Here is an 18,280-nt window from a genome sequence, read left to right as displayed (position 1 = left end):
TTTATCTATATCTTATCTTTATCTAATTTTATCTTTCATAGGCCAATACTCTATATATACTTAGTTTTACCTTCATAGTTTACAATTCATTCAATCAACAATCAATAAAATTTCTTCATCCTTTTCTTTCACAATTCTTTTATTTTCCTATTCTTTCACAATTTTATTATGGTATCAGAGCTCCTCTTGAGCTCTGTTGACATCCATGGATCAAGGAGAAAAGGCACACCAGCAACTTCATTCGGAGTCTCTTTTGGACCTTTCGTCAGCCCAACACTTTTCTTACATGGCACTTCCTTTCAATGAAGAAGCTCGTCCTTCAAACCAACTTGAACTTCTGTCAAGTCCAACTACTCATTATCTTTGTTCTTTCAATACCTTTTCTACTGTTAACAATTCTTCAAATCGAGATTCATTCTTGAATACTTGGATCATTGATTCTGGTGCCACAGATCACATTGCATCAAATTTGTCTTGGTTTATTTCTTACATACAAATTTCTCCTATTATTGTTCATTTACCAAATGGTTCTCAAACTACTGTTTCTTATAAAGACATCGTTCAATTTTCACCATCCTTGGTTCTTCATGATGTTCTTTATTTACCTCATTTCAACTTTAATATTATCTCTGTTTCAAAAATTACTTCAGCACTCATATGTGAACTCACTTTTTCATCTTCTTCTTGCACTCTACAGAGCAACAATTTGGGAATAATTGATTTGGCCAGAATGAGAGAGGGATTATATGTCTTTGAACCCAATTTCGGTAAAAATTCATCCACTACACACTCCATAAATTCCATCCAATCTCCACCCATTACACCTTCCAATATATGGCATTTTCGTTTAGGACACCTTTCTGGGCAAAGACTTAATCATTTACATAAACAATTTCCTTTTATCTCTATGCATCATGACGAGGCTTGTGACATTTGTCATCTTTCTAAACAAAAGAAACTTTCTTTTTCTCAAAGTTTTAACAAAGCCAATGCAAGTTTTGATTTATTACACTTTGATATTTGGGGTCCGTTTCGACAAAATTCTATTCATAATCATAAATATTTTTTTACTATTGTTGATGATTTTAGCCGCTTTACATGGGTTACTTTATTAAAATCAAAAGGAGAAGTACAGAATCAAATAAAAAATTTTATTACTTTAATTGAAACACAATTCAACTCCAAAGTCAAAACTATTCGTTCTGATAATGGATCAGAATTTATTTTACCTGATTTTTATGCTTCAAAGGGCATTATTCATCAACGTAGTTGTGTTGAAACTCCTCAACAAAATGGAAGGGTAGAACGCAAGCATCAACATATTTTGAATATAGCTCGTGCTCTTATGTTTCAATCTAATTTACCATCATCTTTTTGGTCTTATGCTGTTAGACATGCTGTTTATTTACTTAATAGAGTTCCATCATCCGCAATTAATTTTAAAACACCATTTGAGATTTTATTCAATCTTCCACCAAATTATCATGACATTAAAGTTTTTGGATGCTTATGTGTTGTTTCTACCCAAATGGCAAATAGATCAAAATTTGATCCAAGAGCCAAAAAGGCTGTATTTATTGGCTTTCAATCTGGTTTTAAAGGGTATATTGTTTATGTTTTAGAAGATAAAAGAATTGAGATTTCTAGAAACGTAATTTTTTATGAAAAGATCTTGCCCTTAGTCACAAAAAATGTCCAATTTCAGACACTTAACCCAACATTGCCAAACACACCTTCTCAAAAACAAGATTCAGTTAGTCTTCCAGTTGAACCCTCACCTATACCCATTGACCCAACTCCACCTAGTTCTTTATTTTCTCCAACAACCTCTCCTTCTTCCTCACTATCGTTTCCTAACCAAGTTGAACCCATGACCACCGAATCCCTTTCAACACTAGACACCAGCCCACCATCACCTTCTCATCCACCGTCACCTTCTTCACCACCTGAGCAACCCCATCCTCGTCATTCCGACCGGCCCAATCAAAGAAGGGAATTTGCTTATCTCAGAGAAAATATTGCCTTGATCTTTTGGAGGATTCTGGTTTATTAGGTGCTAAACCTGCCTCTGTTCCAATGGATAGTACCACAAGACTATATCAAGACCAAAGTCCCTTGCTATCCGACCCTTTTGTATATCGTCGTTTGGTTGGCCGTCTTATCTATCTCACCACTACTCGACCGGACATCATGTATGCCACTCAACAATTAAGTCAATTCATGGCATCTCCTACTGAATCTCATCTTCAAGCTGCCAAGCATGTGTTACGATATCTGAAAACTAGTCCTGGCAAAGGACTTTTCTTTCCAAGGGAATCAGAAATTCGGCTTCTCGGCTTCAGTGACTCTGATTGGGCCGGATGTCCTGACACTCGGCGATCTTTAACAGGTTATTGTTTCTTCTTAGGCAGTTCTTTAGTCTCTTGGAAGACCAAGAAACAAACCACCGTTGCCCGCTCTTCCACGGAAGCAGAATATCGTGCACTTGCCAACACAACTTGTGAACTTCAATGGATACTAAATGTGTTACAATTTTTACGCATCTCTCCTATTCGCCCACCAGTTTTATATTGTGATAATCAGAGTGCTCTTCATATTGCTGCTAACCCGGTTTTTCATGAACGGACCAAACATTTAGAGGTTGATTGTCACTTGGTTCGACAAAAAGCTCAAGCTGGAGTGATGAAACTTCTCCCAATTCCCTCTTCTGGGCAACTAGCTGACATCTTCACCAAGCCTTTGTCTCCTCAACCCTTCCATCTTAATCTGAATAAGCTTAGTGTTCTTGACATCTTTCATCCTCCAGCTTGCGGGGGCGTATTAAACCACTCTTCCACCTTAACCCATGACAACAATAAAGACGTCTCACGGCCCACAAATTCAGCCCAACAGAATACACAAATTAAATTATAATTTAGTCTTTATCTTATCTTATAGTTATCTTTATCTTTATCTATATCTTATCTTTATCTAATTTTATCTTTCATAGGCCAATACTCTATATATACTTAGTTTTACCTTCATAGTTTACAATTCATTCAATCAACAATCAATAAAATTTCTTCATCCTTTTCTTTCACAATTCTTTTATTTTCCTATTCTTTCACAATTTTATTAATATGAGTATAAACTACAATTTAAGATAATGTTTCTTAGCTAGAAGCACCTCTATACTTGCATTTTCCAATTCAAACAATTTTATTTAAAATTCTCTCTGCGTAACAAAATGATATATTTAGGAACATCTACTAGCATGCATGGATTATGGGGGCAAAATGGCAAATATTCAATAAGGCAATAAAAAACACCTTGCATGAGTTTCCAGCTTCCATTTAGTGTGTGGACACAATATAGCCACTACAACTCAAAAATCAAATCACTATACAATAAAAACAATTATTAAATTGATTGAGAATATTATTCATTGCGTTAAACCAAACATAACATAATCACATAACAAAAACATGGAATTCAAGAAAGTACCTGAAATGATGTTAAATTCAGGGAAGAAGATGCCAATTATAGGCCTTGGAACTGCAACAGTCCTCTTCCACCCAATGAAGAACTCACTTCAATTTTGGTTGAAGCCATTGGAGTTGGTTACAGGCATTTTGACACTGCAGCAATATATGGCACAGAAGAGGCTGTAGGGAAAGCTGTGTCAAAGGCATTAGAGGTAGGTCTAATAAGAGCGCGTCATGATGTTTTCATTACTTCAAAGCTATGGAACACTCATGCTCATCATGATCTTGTTCTCCCAGCTCTGAAAACAACACTTCAGTAAGTATACTACAATTAATCATATCATCTTTAATTCTTTATATATATATAAACTGTTTGCTAAGCTGTACTTTTAGATGCCATGTTTGGTGACACAGGATTCCATGCCCCAGAATATTTGAACTATTTAATGGTCTCATCACAAAACATATTTTTTAAGTTTTTAAATAATGGTTAAATAGTCCTTATTTAATTATAAAATTTATTCTCTATTTTATAAATTATTATTTTATTATTCATTTATCATGTTTATTAAAAATTAAAAACAAAAACAATAATAAAATAGATCTTCTAATAATCGTCATAAATATATTAGCAATTCAAATCAATTGGTTTTTTATCCTTATTCCGTTACATCTATAAATGCTAGTGAAATCGTGTTTTTTGGTAATTCAATCGATTGGACGTACAACACAATCAATTGAATGTTGGACGACAGTGTAAGTTTTTTCAGAATTCAATCGATTGAAAGTGTTACACAATCAATTGAATTTTGCACAGCAATATGGGTTCTCAAAATTAAATCAATTGAAATTATTACACAATCGATTGTACTCCACTTAGAATGTGAGTTTTTTCTTATTTAATTGATTGTTCGTGTTACCAATCGATTGAAGTCTTCAAAGTAATATGGATTTTCACAATCAATCGATTGGTTGTGTTACCCAATCGATCGAATGGTGCATTGCGTTATATGTTACGCCATTCTAAGATTAGTAGTAGTTTACTTAAAAATTATTTGATAAACTTCAATTATATTTAAAATTTTTAGAAATTTTGGCAAATTTTCATCTATAACTAGAAGGCGCCAAAAACTCTATCCATCCACTGTTCACTTAAACAATTCACAAACAAATTAATATGGCATTATATGACTTAAGTAGCAACATCCGTCAACAATAAGAAATTCTCAAATACTTTCAACACTTCAAACCTATTGACCTAAATCGAACCTAGCTTAACAATCTAAATCCATTAAAAAGTAAAAAATTGAATGTAACTAAATTAAAATAACTAACTAAAATGGAAAACTTAAGATTAGAAACCACATATGTTGAATAAGAATGTGAAAATAGTTTGCATATAAAAGACTTAAAATAGTACTCACGCCGTCAAACCATCAGGCCAAATCGTTATCCGTACGATGGGAGGTGGTAGAGGGACATTTGGTTGGGATCCGTAAGAGGATTCCGACGTTGCGGTGTCTATCGCTGGAGGAGGCGTCGTCGTCGAAATAGTGAGTTGCTGAGCGGATGAAGGTGGTGGAGGAGTCCACTCTAGTGAAGCAGTCGGACGACTTCCTGGTGGTAGGGGTAGCGCAATAGAAGGAGTCACCACCTAGTTGGGATTAAGGACCATGATGAGAGGCTGATCCTTTGCACCCATTGCCTGTAACGTCCCAGGAGTAGTCGGAGTAGAGGACGATAATTGAAAAATCCAAGAGTACCAGTAGACACCCTTCCTCTACCACGACCATGAGGCCGATTCATGACACCTCTTCTTGTCGTCATGTCTGCAAAGAGCATACCAGCAAACACATATGTCACAACAACAATATAATAGCAAAAACATATCATAACCTACAACTCAAATGAAAAACACCTCAGAAAGAGACTAGTTAACAAATTTTAGACTAAGTCATGCTTTTAAATAAATGATGCTCAAAGATGACAAAAAAATTTCTAACAAATCACAAAGTAAACTTAGGTTTATTGTCGAATTTATCGGTAGAAAATAAAAATAATCAACCAGTAATAAATTTACCGTTAGTTACAATCCAACGGTATAAACCTCGTCGGTAAATGTTTACTGTCAGATTTTATAGTCCGCCGGTAATTTGCGACGGATTTAGCTGCATAATTAGTTTTTAAGCTATGAATATCTGGTGTCAGTTACCGGCGGAATTTTTTTCAACAATAACTTTGGCGCCAAACTGTTTTGTTCCCACATTATTACCATCAGATTTTTCTCTCGAGAAATCCAACTATATGTTCAAATTTTTGTTTTTTTTAGATTTTTTGATGAAATTAGTGGTCAAATTCTAAACTTATTTATTTAAATTTATTTTTTGTATAATTAATATTCAAATTCTAAATAATAGAAGCCAAATATGTTAAATTATCAAGTGCACAAATAAAATGAAAAAGTCAAATAACAGAGGATATGATACAATCAAATAGTGTATAAAAAAATCCTAGTCACTGAATGTTGTTGTCGTCGTCTCACTGGTCCTGCTGATGGGTAGCGGCCTAGGCGGTGATGTCTATGCCCCTCCATCAGCGCCGCTGCCACCATCTGTGCTGCTACCACCAGCGCACATCTGATCTTCGTACGGTGCCATGTGTTGCTCCATCCGCTGAAGTTGCTCCAGCTCGCGCCTCCACTCTAACCTGAGTTCATATGTATTTTTCATGCATGAGAGAATAACCTGATACCTTTCCTTAAACTCCCGCAGCTGCTAAGCCTATTGGTGAAGTCTCCGGGTGAGGAGCAACACCTGCTCCCTCAAATCCACGTCGTCCTCAGGATCAACGGGCCGATTGGGAGCAGAGGCGGATGAATGTCTCAATGTGGACGTGTGGAGGTTATTGACGAAGAATGATCCCAGCCCGTACATGTTATTCTTGTACGGCTCAGATGTGGCTTTGTGCCAAACTTGACCAGGATCGTATACTGATGTAGTGGAGTTGTTGCCGTCATCTCCAGTACACTAAGATTGTTAGATTGCAGCCTCCAATCTTTGCGTATAGGACTCCTGTATAACACATTTTATGATTAGGATTGCAGTTAATTTAAAAATGGTATATCACATGATGTTTACTTACGTAATGATCCACGGCCCGCTTATCGGCAAATCTCTCCTTGTTCTCCTTCAACGTATGAGTATACTTGAAAGTCTCCGCCATCATCACCTCACGATCCAATTAAGTAATAATCACATTATATTAAGACTAAATGAACTTAATAACAAAATAAAATACGTTACTTACCAGCCTAGCCTTAGTCTTCATGAAAGTCGTTGACTCACCAGTATACTTCAACGACCTGGCCAATGTCTTATTAGCTCTGTTGGTGGACGGCAACGCTTGAACATCTCATCAGTCTCCTATTGGACGTACATTTCCTTCTTAATGTGCAGGTGGAGCCAAATGGTGAGGTGGTCACAGTGCTCACATACGTTCTCCAACATCTGCTGAAGCTGCCTAGCCATCCGATGGTCGAAGATCTTCCTGATCATGAGATCGGAAGTCTTGTCCCATATAAATTTTCTCCTGCAGAAAGAACATTTAGCACGAGTTAATCAAAATTAAATACATAATTAAACAAAATAGAAGATATAAACTAATACTAAGGTTTAAATACATCAACTTTTAAGAATTCCAACATAGAATTCAAACATAAAATTCAAATATAGAATTCAAACATACTATTTCGAAAGCAAGTATTAATTTTAATAATTAAACCAAAATTTTATTAAGAGCTCTTTGAGCCATTTTTACAAAAATCAGTAATATGTAGATTTTAATCACAAAATGCAATGTTTCACTAATCCTGGTTACCATCGGATTTGTTCTCCTGTAAATTCAATGGTAAACGTGGCGCTAGTTTTTTACCTTTTTCCTCCATTTATTATTGTCGAAAAAGATAATCAAAAAATTTGTATCCGACAAATTTATTATCGAATCTGTGATAAATCTGCCGGTAATGCCGTCGCTACTCTATGACGCTAAATCTAACGATAAATCCAATAGTATTTATCGTTTTTCTTGAAGTGTGGTGCAGGAGTCCACTCTGGTGAAGCAGTTGGATGACTTCCTGGTGGCGGAGTGGCATAGTAGAAAGAGCCACGTAGTTGGGGTTAAAGACTATGATGAACAACTGATCCTGTGCACTCATTGCCTGTGACGTCTCAGGGATAATCGGAGTAGAGGGCGACGACTGAGAAACTCCAGGAGTAACAGTAGACACCCTCCCTCTACCATGACCACGAGGCTAATTCGTGACACCACTTCCTATTGTCATGTTTGCAAAGAACATACCAGCAACACACATATGTCACAACAATAATGTAATAACAAAAATATGTCACAACCTACAACTTAAATAAAAAAATACCTCAGAAAGAGACTAGTTAACAAATTTTAGACTAAGTCATGCTTTTAAATAAATAAGGCTCAAATATGACTAAAAAATCTCGAACAAATCACAAAGTAAACTCAGGTCATATAACTATAACACAAATATAACTTTTTGTTGACAAAATATGTGACAGTACAAATTAATAAAAAAATTAAGTTATTAAATTTCAAGCAATCCACCTTCACAATTATTCAATATGCCTAACAAGAATAATGTGGAAGTAAGAATTGAACCAAAATTTTATTAAGAGCTCTTTGAGACATTTTTATAAACATTTGGCATGTAAAATCATGAAAAAATCAAATAAGACAACCTAGCATTTTCTCGACATCAATTAACAAGTACAGTACATTAGTAGCAGCAGTTCGCAACATTTCCAACAACATATCCAAGCAAACAGTTTTAATCAATCAACACCAATTCACAATTCCAAATACTTTTCAACAATTTAAAACTTAATACCCTAAATCTAACATATCTTAACAACCTAAATCACAAAAATCAGAAAACTAAATTAAACTAACCATAAAACTGATTCAAAATTTAAAATTGAAATTCTAATAAAATCTAAACTAAATTTAACTAAAAGTAATGGAACTAAAACAAAAGTTGGTTCAAGAACCTGCAATGAAAAATACAGAAACATGAGAAAGACACAGTAGTGACGGCGATGGAACGAGGCAGCAGCGACAGCGATGGTTCAAGAACCCGAGGCAGCAACAGCGTTGGTTCAAGAACTTGAGGCAGCGATGGTGATGGAACCCCTGACGGTGATAGCGGCATTATAAGGGAGAGGAGAGGGAGAACCAAGGTGAGAGAGGCGAAGAGAGGAGAGGGTGAAGTGCGGGGGAAGGGTTTTTGAATTCGAATTTCATTCAACTTTACTGTCGAAATTATCGGCAGATAAATCCAATGGTAAGGTGCTAGTCATTGTCCAAAACTACTGCCTTTCTCTAATCATATTACCGTCGAAAATTTTTTATGGTAAATCCAACGATAAAACTGGCACATATATAACAAATTTTTGAGCCCCTTTTTACTGTCGAAATTAGTATCAGATTATGAAATCTGACGGTAAATTTATTTGGGGAAGGATTTTTACTCGTAACCATTGGAAATTTCGCTGCTAAATCTTCTAGTAACCTCCCTTGCTAAATTTATCGGTAAATTTGATGGTACTCAATATTTTTCTTCTAATATATAGAATTTTGTATTACTAGTATTATTTTTCTTTTAAATTTATTTAATTTTCTATTTTTTTTACTAACAGTAATATAATATCAGTTTGTCAAAGTAAATTATAACGTCTGCGTAAGCATTTTCGTTGCAAAATTATTAATAGAGTTGACAATAAGATAACATTGCAATAATTTTAAAATATTAAAATCTTGAATAATGGATAAAGAAATACTTTAATTTACTCCATTTAAAAATTATTTCGATTACATTTATGTAAGTATAATACCCACAACTAATTGGCCTTAGGATCACTCACTCATATAAATGACACTATCATATTTTTCATCTCTCAAACTCACTAACACTCATAAAACAAAGGAGAGAATTTTCACATTTCAAAACATACACATTTCATTATGGAATACACAAAATACACAAGACATATGTGCCTTTATATAGGCAATGCTTCCTACTAAAATAATAATTTATGAATCACAAATCAATTTTGTAATGACCACCATTTTATGAGTTGGCTTCATGAATCTTCTTTCAACTTGCATTCATGTAGTTTCCATAAATCTGCTAAGCAAACCAACTCCAAACACAATATCTAGTCTAGTCGCAGTTAAGTACCTCAGACTTCCAATCAAGCTTTTGTAATATGTAGGATTCACTATTCTTCCTTTATCTTCTCTCAGCAACTTGAACTTCACTTCGACTGGAGTAGAAACTGGCTTTGAATGCTCCATCTAAAATTTCTTCAAAATATCATTTGCATATTTCTTCTGAGAAATGAAAATTCCATCATCTCTTTGAACCACTTCAATGCCAAGAAAGTAAGACATCAAGCCCATATCTGTCATTTCAAAGTGCTTTATCATAGCCTCCCTGAATTCTGTAATTATCTTCAAATTGTTCCCAGTGAAGATCAAATCATCAACATAAAGACACACGATCAAGATATCTCCAGGTTCAACAAACTTGATATAAAGAGTATGTTCAAACGGACATCTTCTAAAACCATTCTCAGTGAAATAAGAATCAATCTTCTTGTACCATGCTCTTGGTGCTTGCTTTAACCCGTACAAAGCTTTCTTCAATTTATAAACTTTATCTTCTTTTCCAAGAACTTCATATCCTGCAGGTTACTCAACATACACTTCTTCTTCTAAAGTGCCATTTAGAAATGCAGACTTAACATCCATTTGATGTATCTTCCACTTATTTTGAGTCGAGAGTGAAATAATCATACGAATAGTGTCTAATCTAGCAACAGGAGCAAATACTTCAAAGTAGTCGATACCTGATTTTTTTTTGTATCCCTTTGCAACTAATCTTGCTTTGAAACGATCAACTTCACCATTGGGTTTGTACTTAGTCTTGTAAACCCACTTTACTCCAATCGGCTTCTTATCTGTTGGTAAATCTGTCAGCTCCCATGTGTCATTCTTTTCAATGGCATGAATCTCTTCATTCATTGCTTTCTTCCAATTTTTGTCTTTAAAGGCTTCTTCAAAGTTCAACGGCTCACAATCTGAAAATAGAGCAAAATTTATGATCTCTTCATCGGACGGATCGTTGTCATTGCCAACTTCATAATCTACTAATCTAGCAGGTAGTCTCTGTTCTCTTTGCGATCTTCTAGATGATTCTGGTTGTTTAGTTATGTCAGGTTGTCTTTCTTCTACTTCATCACATGTATTTGGAATTATAGTCAGCTGCTTTTCTGTCTTTGTGTTCCAGTCCCATATGTCTTTCTCGTCAAACGTCACGTCTCTGCTGATGATCACTTTCTTTGTTTCTGGATTGTATAGCTTGTATGCTTTTGAGTCTGTGCTATAGCCGATAAAGATACACTTTTCGCCTTTGTCATCTAACTTCTTCCTTAATTGATCTGGTATGTGGGCATAAGCAATACACCCAAAGACTCTGAAATGATGAATGGAAGGCTGCTTTCCACTCCAAGCTTCCTCTGGAGTTTTATCACGAACACTCTTTGTTGGACACCTGTTCAAAATATGAACTGCTGTTGCAACTGCTTCTGCCCAAAACTCTTTAGGCATTTGTTTTGACTTGAGCATGCATCTGACCATATCCATGATGGTTCTATTCTTTCTTTCAGCAACTCTATTTTGTTGAGGAGTATATCTAGTTGTTAGTTGGTGTTGAATTCCGTGTTGCTTAAAGTATTCTGAACACGCAAGATATTCTGTTCCTATGTCTGTTATGAGAATTTTGATTTTACAGCCACTTTTTTTTTTGACAAACGCTTTGAATGTCTTAAAGACATCACATGCTTCTGATTTCTACTTCAGAAAATATACCCATGTATATCTACTAAAATCATCAATAAAAGTGATAAAGTACCTGCTACCACCATTACTTGGAACTTCTACAGAACAGAGATCTGAATGCACAATTTCAAGTAATCTTCTAGCTCTCCAAGACTTTCCTGTAGGGAATGGATCTCTGTGCTTCTTTCCCAGTTGACAAATCTCACAAACACAATTGGGAATATGAATCTGTGGTAGACCAGAAACAAGTCCTTTTCTTGACAGGTAGTTTAGGCCAGAAAAATGGAAATGCCCAAACCGCATATGCCACAACCAATTATCATCAAGTATCACAGAACTCATGCAAGAGGGATTAACATGTTGAATTTTTAATGGAAACATTCTGTTTAAAGTCATCTTTGCTTTATCTATGAACCTTCCGTTGTTGTCAAACACAGTGCAATATCCAAGATAAGTTATCATCTTATATCCCTTCTCAGATAATTGCTCCATACTCAGTAAATTATAATCAAGTTCAAGAGCATAGAAAACATCAGAAATATAACTCAGAGAACCATCCTTCAATCTAATTGGTATGTGCCCTTTTCCTTCAATAGGGATCTTTGTACTATTACCAAACTTCAATAATAGTTTAACTGAATCATCTAGAGAAGAAAATAACTTTTCTACCAGACATATGATTACTGCAAGCATTATCCAAGTACCATATATTTTCATCTTCAGCACATGAATTACTTGTAAAAAATAAAGTCTGAGTACCCGGATTATCATTAGCATTTTGATGCTGATTTTCTGCAACGTGTGCTTGATTGTTATTCACCATTTTGAATCTGTAATCTGCTGCTTTGTGTCCATACTTTCCACAATGAAAGCAGTTGAAATTGGTTCTTTCTTGATAAAAATTGCCTCGACCTCTTCCTCGGTTGACAGGCCTGAAATTCGTTCCACCTCTTCCTTGATTAGGTGGTGTAAAATTATTGTAACTTCCTTGGTTGTAATTGCCACGACCTCTACCTCTGAAACTTCCTCTACCTCTACTTTGAAAATTAAAACCACGACCTCGTCCTTCTTGTGTACGGCTTGATTCTGCAACGTTGTTGAAATTCACTCGGCTTTTCAGGGCTTCCTCGGTTGATTTTTCTGACTTCTCCAATATTCTACTGATGTGGCTTTCCATGGTTCCTTGCAATTCTGCAATCGTCATAGTATCCATATCGTGGGACTCTAGTATCGTAGTCACCACATGGTCATACTTCATCAGCATGGTGCGAAGAATTTTCTCCACCACTTTGCTATCGGGCATATCTTCTCCATAGACTCTCATCTTATTGACAAGGTCTGTAACACGAGTAAAATATTGCTCAACGGTTTCTGAGCTAGACATCTCGTACCTTTCATATTCTCTTCTTAAAGACTGTAGCTTTGCTTTCTGAGCTTTATCTACGCCTTTGTATGATAGCTTCAACGTGTTCCATGCTTCTTTTGCACTTTTGGCATTTGCTATTTTGCTAAACACCGTATAATCTACTCTTTGATGAATTTGAGATAGCGCCAATTGATCTCTCCTTTGTTGGGCAGCATCTGCTCCTTCTTGCAAACCCGGTTCAATGAAATTCCACAGGTTTTGGGCCTTCAAATGGGTAGACATCAAAGTCTCCCAATAACTATAATCAAGTTTTCCATCTAACTTGGGACCGGACCACACAATATTGAAAGTGTTTGCCATACCGACTCTATGAGTAAACAACTATGTGAGAACTCTCCCACACCTCACAAACTCTAATCTCAAACACCAGGCGCTGGATTAACCAGCTCTGATACCAAATGTAAGTATAATACCCACAACTAATTGGCCCTAGGATCACTCACTCATATAAATGACACTATCATATTTTTCATCTCTCAAACTCACTAACACTCATAAAACAAAGGAGAGAATTTTCACATTTCAAAACATACACATTTCATTATGAAACACACAAAATACACAAGACATATGTGCCTTTATATAGGCAATGCTTCCTACTAAAATAATAATTTATGAATCACAAATCAATTTTGTAATGACCACCATTTTATGAGTTGGCTTCATGAATCTTCTTTCAACTTGCATTCATGTAGTTTCCATAATCTTCTAATTTCAATTCAATTTGATTTTGAATTTCTTCAATGTTGTAGAATGTTGTAGTTGTGCTATTCTCTTGAATGTTCTTAGAAAATCTTCAAGCTTCCAATATTAGCTTCTAGCAATATCTAGCCAATTGATGATTATTGTATTCAACTCAAACTTTGCTTCTTCAATTCTTTAACCATGCTTCATGAAAATTCTATTCCATGCAAGTTGATAGATAGCACAAGAAGTTTGTAGAATCTTGGTGATGAACCATGAACTTTGTAACCACTTTGAATTCAAATTGAATTTTACCTTTGACTTTTCTAAACTTTTGTTACTTGCATACCTCTTGATTTAATTTTCTAACATTGCCTCCCTTAAATCAAGCTTGTAGAATTAATCATTCCAAGCATCCTTTTCAACTTGTAAAATAACTCAGTCTTCAATGACTTTGTAAATATATCTGCAACTTGTTCTTCAGTTGGACAGTAATCGATCACAACTTCTTTTTCATTCACCAACTCTCTGATTTTGTGAACCCGAATATATGCTTCGATCTTCCATGAAATACTGAATTTTTGCAAAGTGCAATGGCTGACATGTTATCACAAAATATTGTTGTTGGAGTATTTTGTTTCTCGTTCAATTCCTCAAGAATTCTTCTTAGCCAAACTGCTTGTGTTGCACAACTTGCTGCTGCTATATATTCTGCTTCTGCTGTAGATAGTGCTACTACTGGTTGTTTCTTTGACGACCATGAAATTGCACCAGAACCAAGATGAAATACAAACCCTGAAGTACTTTTTCTTGTTTCTATATCTCCAGCCCAATCACTATCAGTGTAGCCAACAAGGTTTACTTCATTAGTATTCTCATAATAAATTCCATCATTTAAAGTACCTTTGATATATCGAAGAACCCGTTTTGCCGCTTGCAAGTGGTTGGTACAAGGTTCCTCCATAAATCTGCTAAGCAAACCAACTCCAAACACAATATCTAGTCTAGTCGCAGTTAAGTACCTCAGACTTCCAATCAAGCTTTTGTAATATGTAGGATTCACTATTCTTCCTTTATCTTCTCTCAGCAACTTGAACTTCACTTCGACTGGAGTAGAAACTGGCTTTGAATGCTCCATCTAAAATTTCTTCAAAATATCATTTGCATATTTCTTCTGAGAAATGAAAATTCCATCATCTCTTTGAACCACTTCAATGCCAAGAAAGTAAGACATCAAGCCCATATCTGTCATTTCAAAGTGCTTTATCATAGCCTCCCTGAATTCTGTAATTATCTTCAAATTGTTCCCAGTGAAGATCAAATCATCAACATAAAGACACACGATCAAGATATCTCCAGGTTCAACAAACTTGATATAAAGAGTATGCTCAAACGGACATCTTCTAAAACCATTCTCAGTGAAATAAGAATCAATCTTCTTGTACCATGCTCTTGGTGCTTGCTTTAACCCGTACAAAGCTTTCTTCAATTTATAAACTTTATCTTCTTTTCCAAGAACTTCATATCCTGCAGGTTACTCAACATACACTTCTTCTTCTAAAGTGCCATTTAGAAATGCAGACTTAACATCCATTTGATGTATCTTCCACTTATTTTGAGTCGAGAGTGAAATAATCATACGAATAGTGTCTAATCTAGCAACAGGAGCAAATACTTCAAAGTAGTCGATACCTAATTTTTTTTTGTATCCCTTTGCAACTAATCTTGCTTTGAAACGATCAACTTCACCATTGGGTTTGTACTTAGTCTTGTAAACCCACTTTACTCCAATCGGCTTCTTATCTGTTGGTAAATCTGTCAGCTCCCATGTGTCATTCTTTTCAATGGCATGAATCTCTTCATTCATTGCTTTCTTCCAATTTTTGTCTTTAAAGGCTTCTTCAAAGTTCAACGGCTCACAATCTGAAAATAGAGCAAAATTTATGATCTCTTCATCGGACGGATCGTTGTCATTGCCAACTTCATAATCTACTAATCTAGCAGGTAGTCTCCGTTCTCTTTGCGGTCTTCTAGATGATTCTGGTTGTTTAGTTATGTCAGGTTGTCTTTCTTCTACTTCATCACATGTATTTGGAATTATAGTCAGCTGCTTTTCTGTCTTTGTGTTCCAGTCCCATATGTCTTTCTCGTCAAACGTCACGTCTCTGCTGATGATCACTTTCTTTGTTTCTGGATTGTATAGCTTGTATGCTTTTGAGTCTGTGCTATAGCCGATAAAGATACACTTTTCGCCTTTGTCATCTAACTTCTTCCTTAATTGATCTGGTACGTGGGCATAAGCAATACACCCAAAGACTCTGAAATGATGAATGGAAGGCTGCTTTCCACTCCAAGCTTCCTCTGGAGTTTTATCACGAACACTCTTTGTTGGACACCTGTTCAAAATATGAACTGCTGTTGCAACTGCTTCTGCCCAAAACTCTTTAGGCATTTGTTTTGACTTGAGCATGCATCTGACCATATCCATGATGGTTCTATTCTTTCTTTCAGCAACTCTATTTTGTTGAGGAGTATATCTAGTTGTTAGTTGGTGTTGAATTCCGTGTTGCTTAAAGTATTCTGAACACGCAAGATATTCTGTTCCTATGTCTGTTATGAGAATTTTGATTTTACAGCCACTTTTTTTTTTGACAAACGCTTTGAATGTCTTAAAGACATCACATGCTTCTGATTTCTACTTCAGAAAATATACCCATGTATATCTACTAAAATCATCAATAAAAGTGATAAAGTACCTGCTACCACCATTACTTGGAACTTCTACAGAACAGAGATCTGAATGCACAATTTCAAGTAATCTTCTAGCTCTCCAAGACTTTCCTGTAGGGAATGGATCTCTGTGCTTCTTTCCCAGTTGACAAATCTCACAAACACAATTGGGAATATGAATCTGTGGTAGACCAGAAACAAGTCCTTTTCTTGACAGGTAGTTTAGGCCAGAAAAATGGAAATGCCCAAACCGCATATGCCACAACCAATTATCATCAAGTATCACAGAACTCATGCAAGAGGGATTAACATGTTGAATTTTTAATGGAAACATTCTGTTTGAAGTCATCTTTGCTTTATCTATGAACCTTCCGTTGTTGTCAAACACAGTGCAATATCCAAGATAAGTTATCATCTTATATCCCTTCTCAGATAATTGCTCCATACTCAGTAAATTATAATCAAGTTCAAGAGCATAGAAAACATCAGAAATATAACTCAGAGAACCATCCTTCAATCTAATTGGTATGTGCCCTTTTCCTTCAATAGGGATCTTTGTACTATTACCAAACTTCAATAATAGTTTAACTGAATCATCTAGAGAAGAAAATAACTTTTCTACCAGACATATGATTACTGCAAGCATTATCCAAGTACCATATATTTTCATCTTCAGCACATGAATTACTTGTAAAAAATAAAGTCTGAGTACCCGGATTATCATTAGCATTTTGATGCTGATTTTCTGCAACGTGTGCTTGATTGTTATTCACCATTTTGAATCTGTAATCTGCTGCTTTGTGTCCATACTTTCCACAATGAAAGCAGTTGAAATTGGTTCTTTCTTGATAAAAATTGCCTCGACCTCTTCCTCGGTTGACAGGCCTGAAATTCGTTCCACCTCTTCCTTGATTAGGTGGTGTAAAATTATTGTAACTTCCTTGGTTGTAATTGCCACGACCTCTACCTCTGAAACTTCCTCTACCTCTACTTTGAAAATTAAAACCACGACCTCGTCCTTCTTGTGTACGGCTTGATTCTGCAACGTTGTTGAAATTCACTCGGCTTTTCAGGGCTTCCTCGGTTGATTTTTCTGACTTCTCCAATATTCTACTGATGTGGCTTTCCATGGTTCCTTGCAATTCTGCAATCGTCATAGTATCCATATCGTGGGACTCTAGTATCGTAGTCACCACATGGTCATACTTCATCAGCATGGTGCGAAGAATTTTCTCCACCACTTTGCTATCGGGCATATCTTCTCCATAGACTCTCATCTTATTGACAAGGTCTGTAACACGAGTAAAATATTGCTCAACGGTTTCTGAGCTAGACATCTCGTACCTTTCATATTCTCTTCTTAAAGACTGTAGCTTTGCTTTCTGAGCTTTATCTACGCCTTTGTATGATAGCTTCAACGTGTTCCATGCTTCTTTTGCACTTTTGGCATTTGCTATTTTGCTAAACACCGTATAATCTACTCTTTGATGAATTTGAGATAGCGCCAATTGATCTCTCCTTTGTTGGGCAGCATCTGCTCCTTCTTGCAAACCCGGTTCAATGAAATTCCACAGGTTTTGGGCCTTCAAATGGGTAGACATCAAAGTCTCCCAATAACTATAATCAAGTTTTCCATCTAACTTGGGACCGGACCACACAATATTGAAAGTGTTTGCCATACCGACTCTATGAGTAAACAACTATGTGAGAACTCTCCCACACCTCACAAACTCTAATCTCAAACACCAGGCGCTGGATTAACCAGCTCTGATACCAAATGTAAGTATAATACCCACAACTAATTGGCCCTAGGATCACTCACTCATATAAATGACACTATCATATTTTTCATCTCTCAAACTCACTAACACTCATAAAACAAAGGAGAGAATTTTCACATTTCAAAACATACACATTTCATTATGAAACACACAAAATACACAAGACATATGTGCCTTTATATAGGCAATGCTTCCTACTAAAATAATAATTTATGAATCACAAATCAATTTTGTAATGACCACCATTTTATGAGTTGGCTTCATGA

General features: G+C 35.7%; 1 protein-coding gene across 1 annotated transcript; it reads right to left on the bottom strand.

The window, feature by feature from the left end:
* Positions 1–14,020: 14,020 nt before the first annotated feature.
* On the bottom strand, positions 14,021–14,641 carry LOC140179351 (secreted RxLR effector protein 161-like). Its single transcript, XM_072218122.1, has one exon. It carries the CDS (start codon positions 14,639–14,641, stop codon positions 14,021–14,023), a length of 621 nt encoding a protein of 206 aa, XP_072074223.1.
* Positions 14,642–18,280: the final 3,639 nt, after the last annotated feature.

This window comes from Arachis hypogaea, chromosome 15, assembly GCF_003086295.3.
Source record: "Arachis hypogaea cultivar Tifrunner chromosome 15, arahy.Tifrunner.gnm2.J5K5, whole genome shotgun sequence".
Classification (NCBI taxonomy): Eukaryota; Viridiplantae; Streptophyta; class Magnoliopsida; order Fabales; family Fabaceae; genus Arachis; species Arachis hypogaea.
Note: the sequence above shows the minus strand (reverse complement) of the source record. Positions and strands in the feature narration are given on the sequence as shown.

Coding starts and splice junctions, on each gene's coding strand:
- LOC140179351 (XM_072218122.1), bottom strand. CDS start 14,641: ATGGAGCATTCAAAGCCAGTTTCTACTCCAGTCGAAGTGAAGTTCAAG.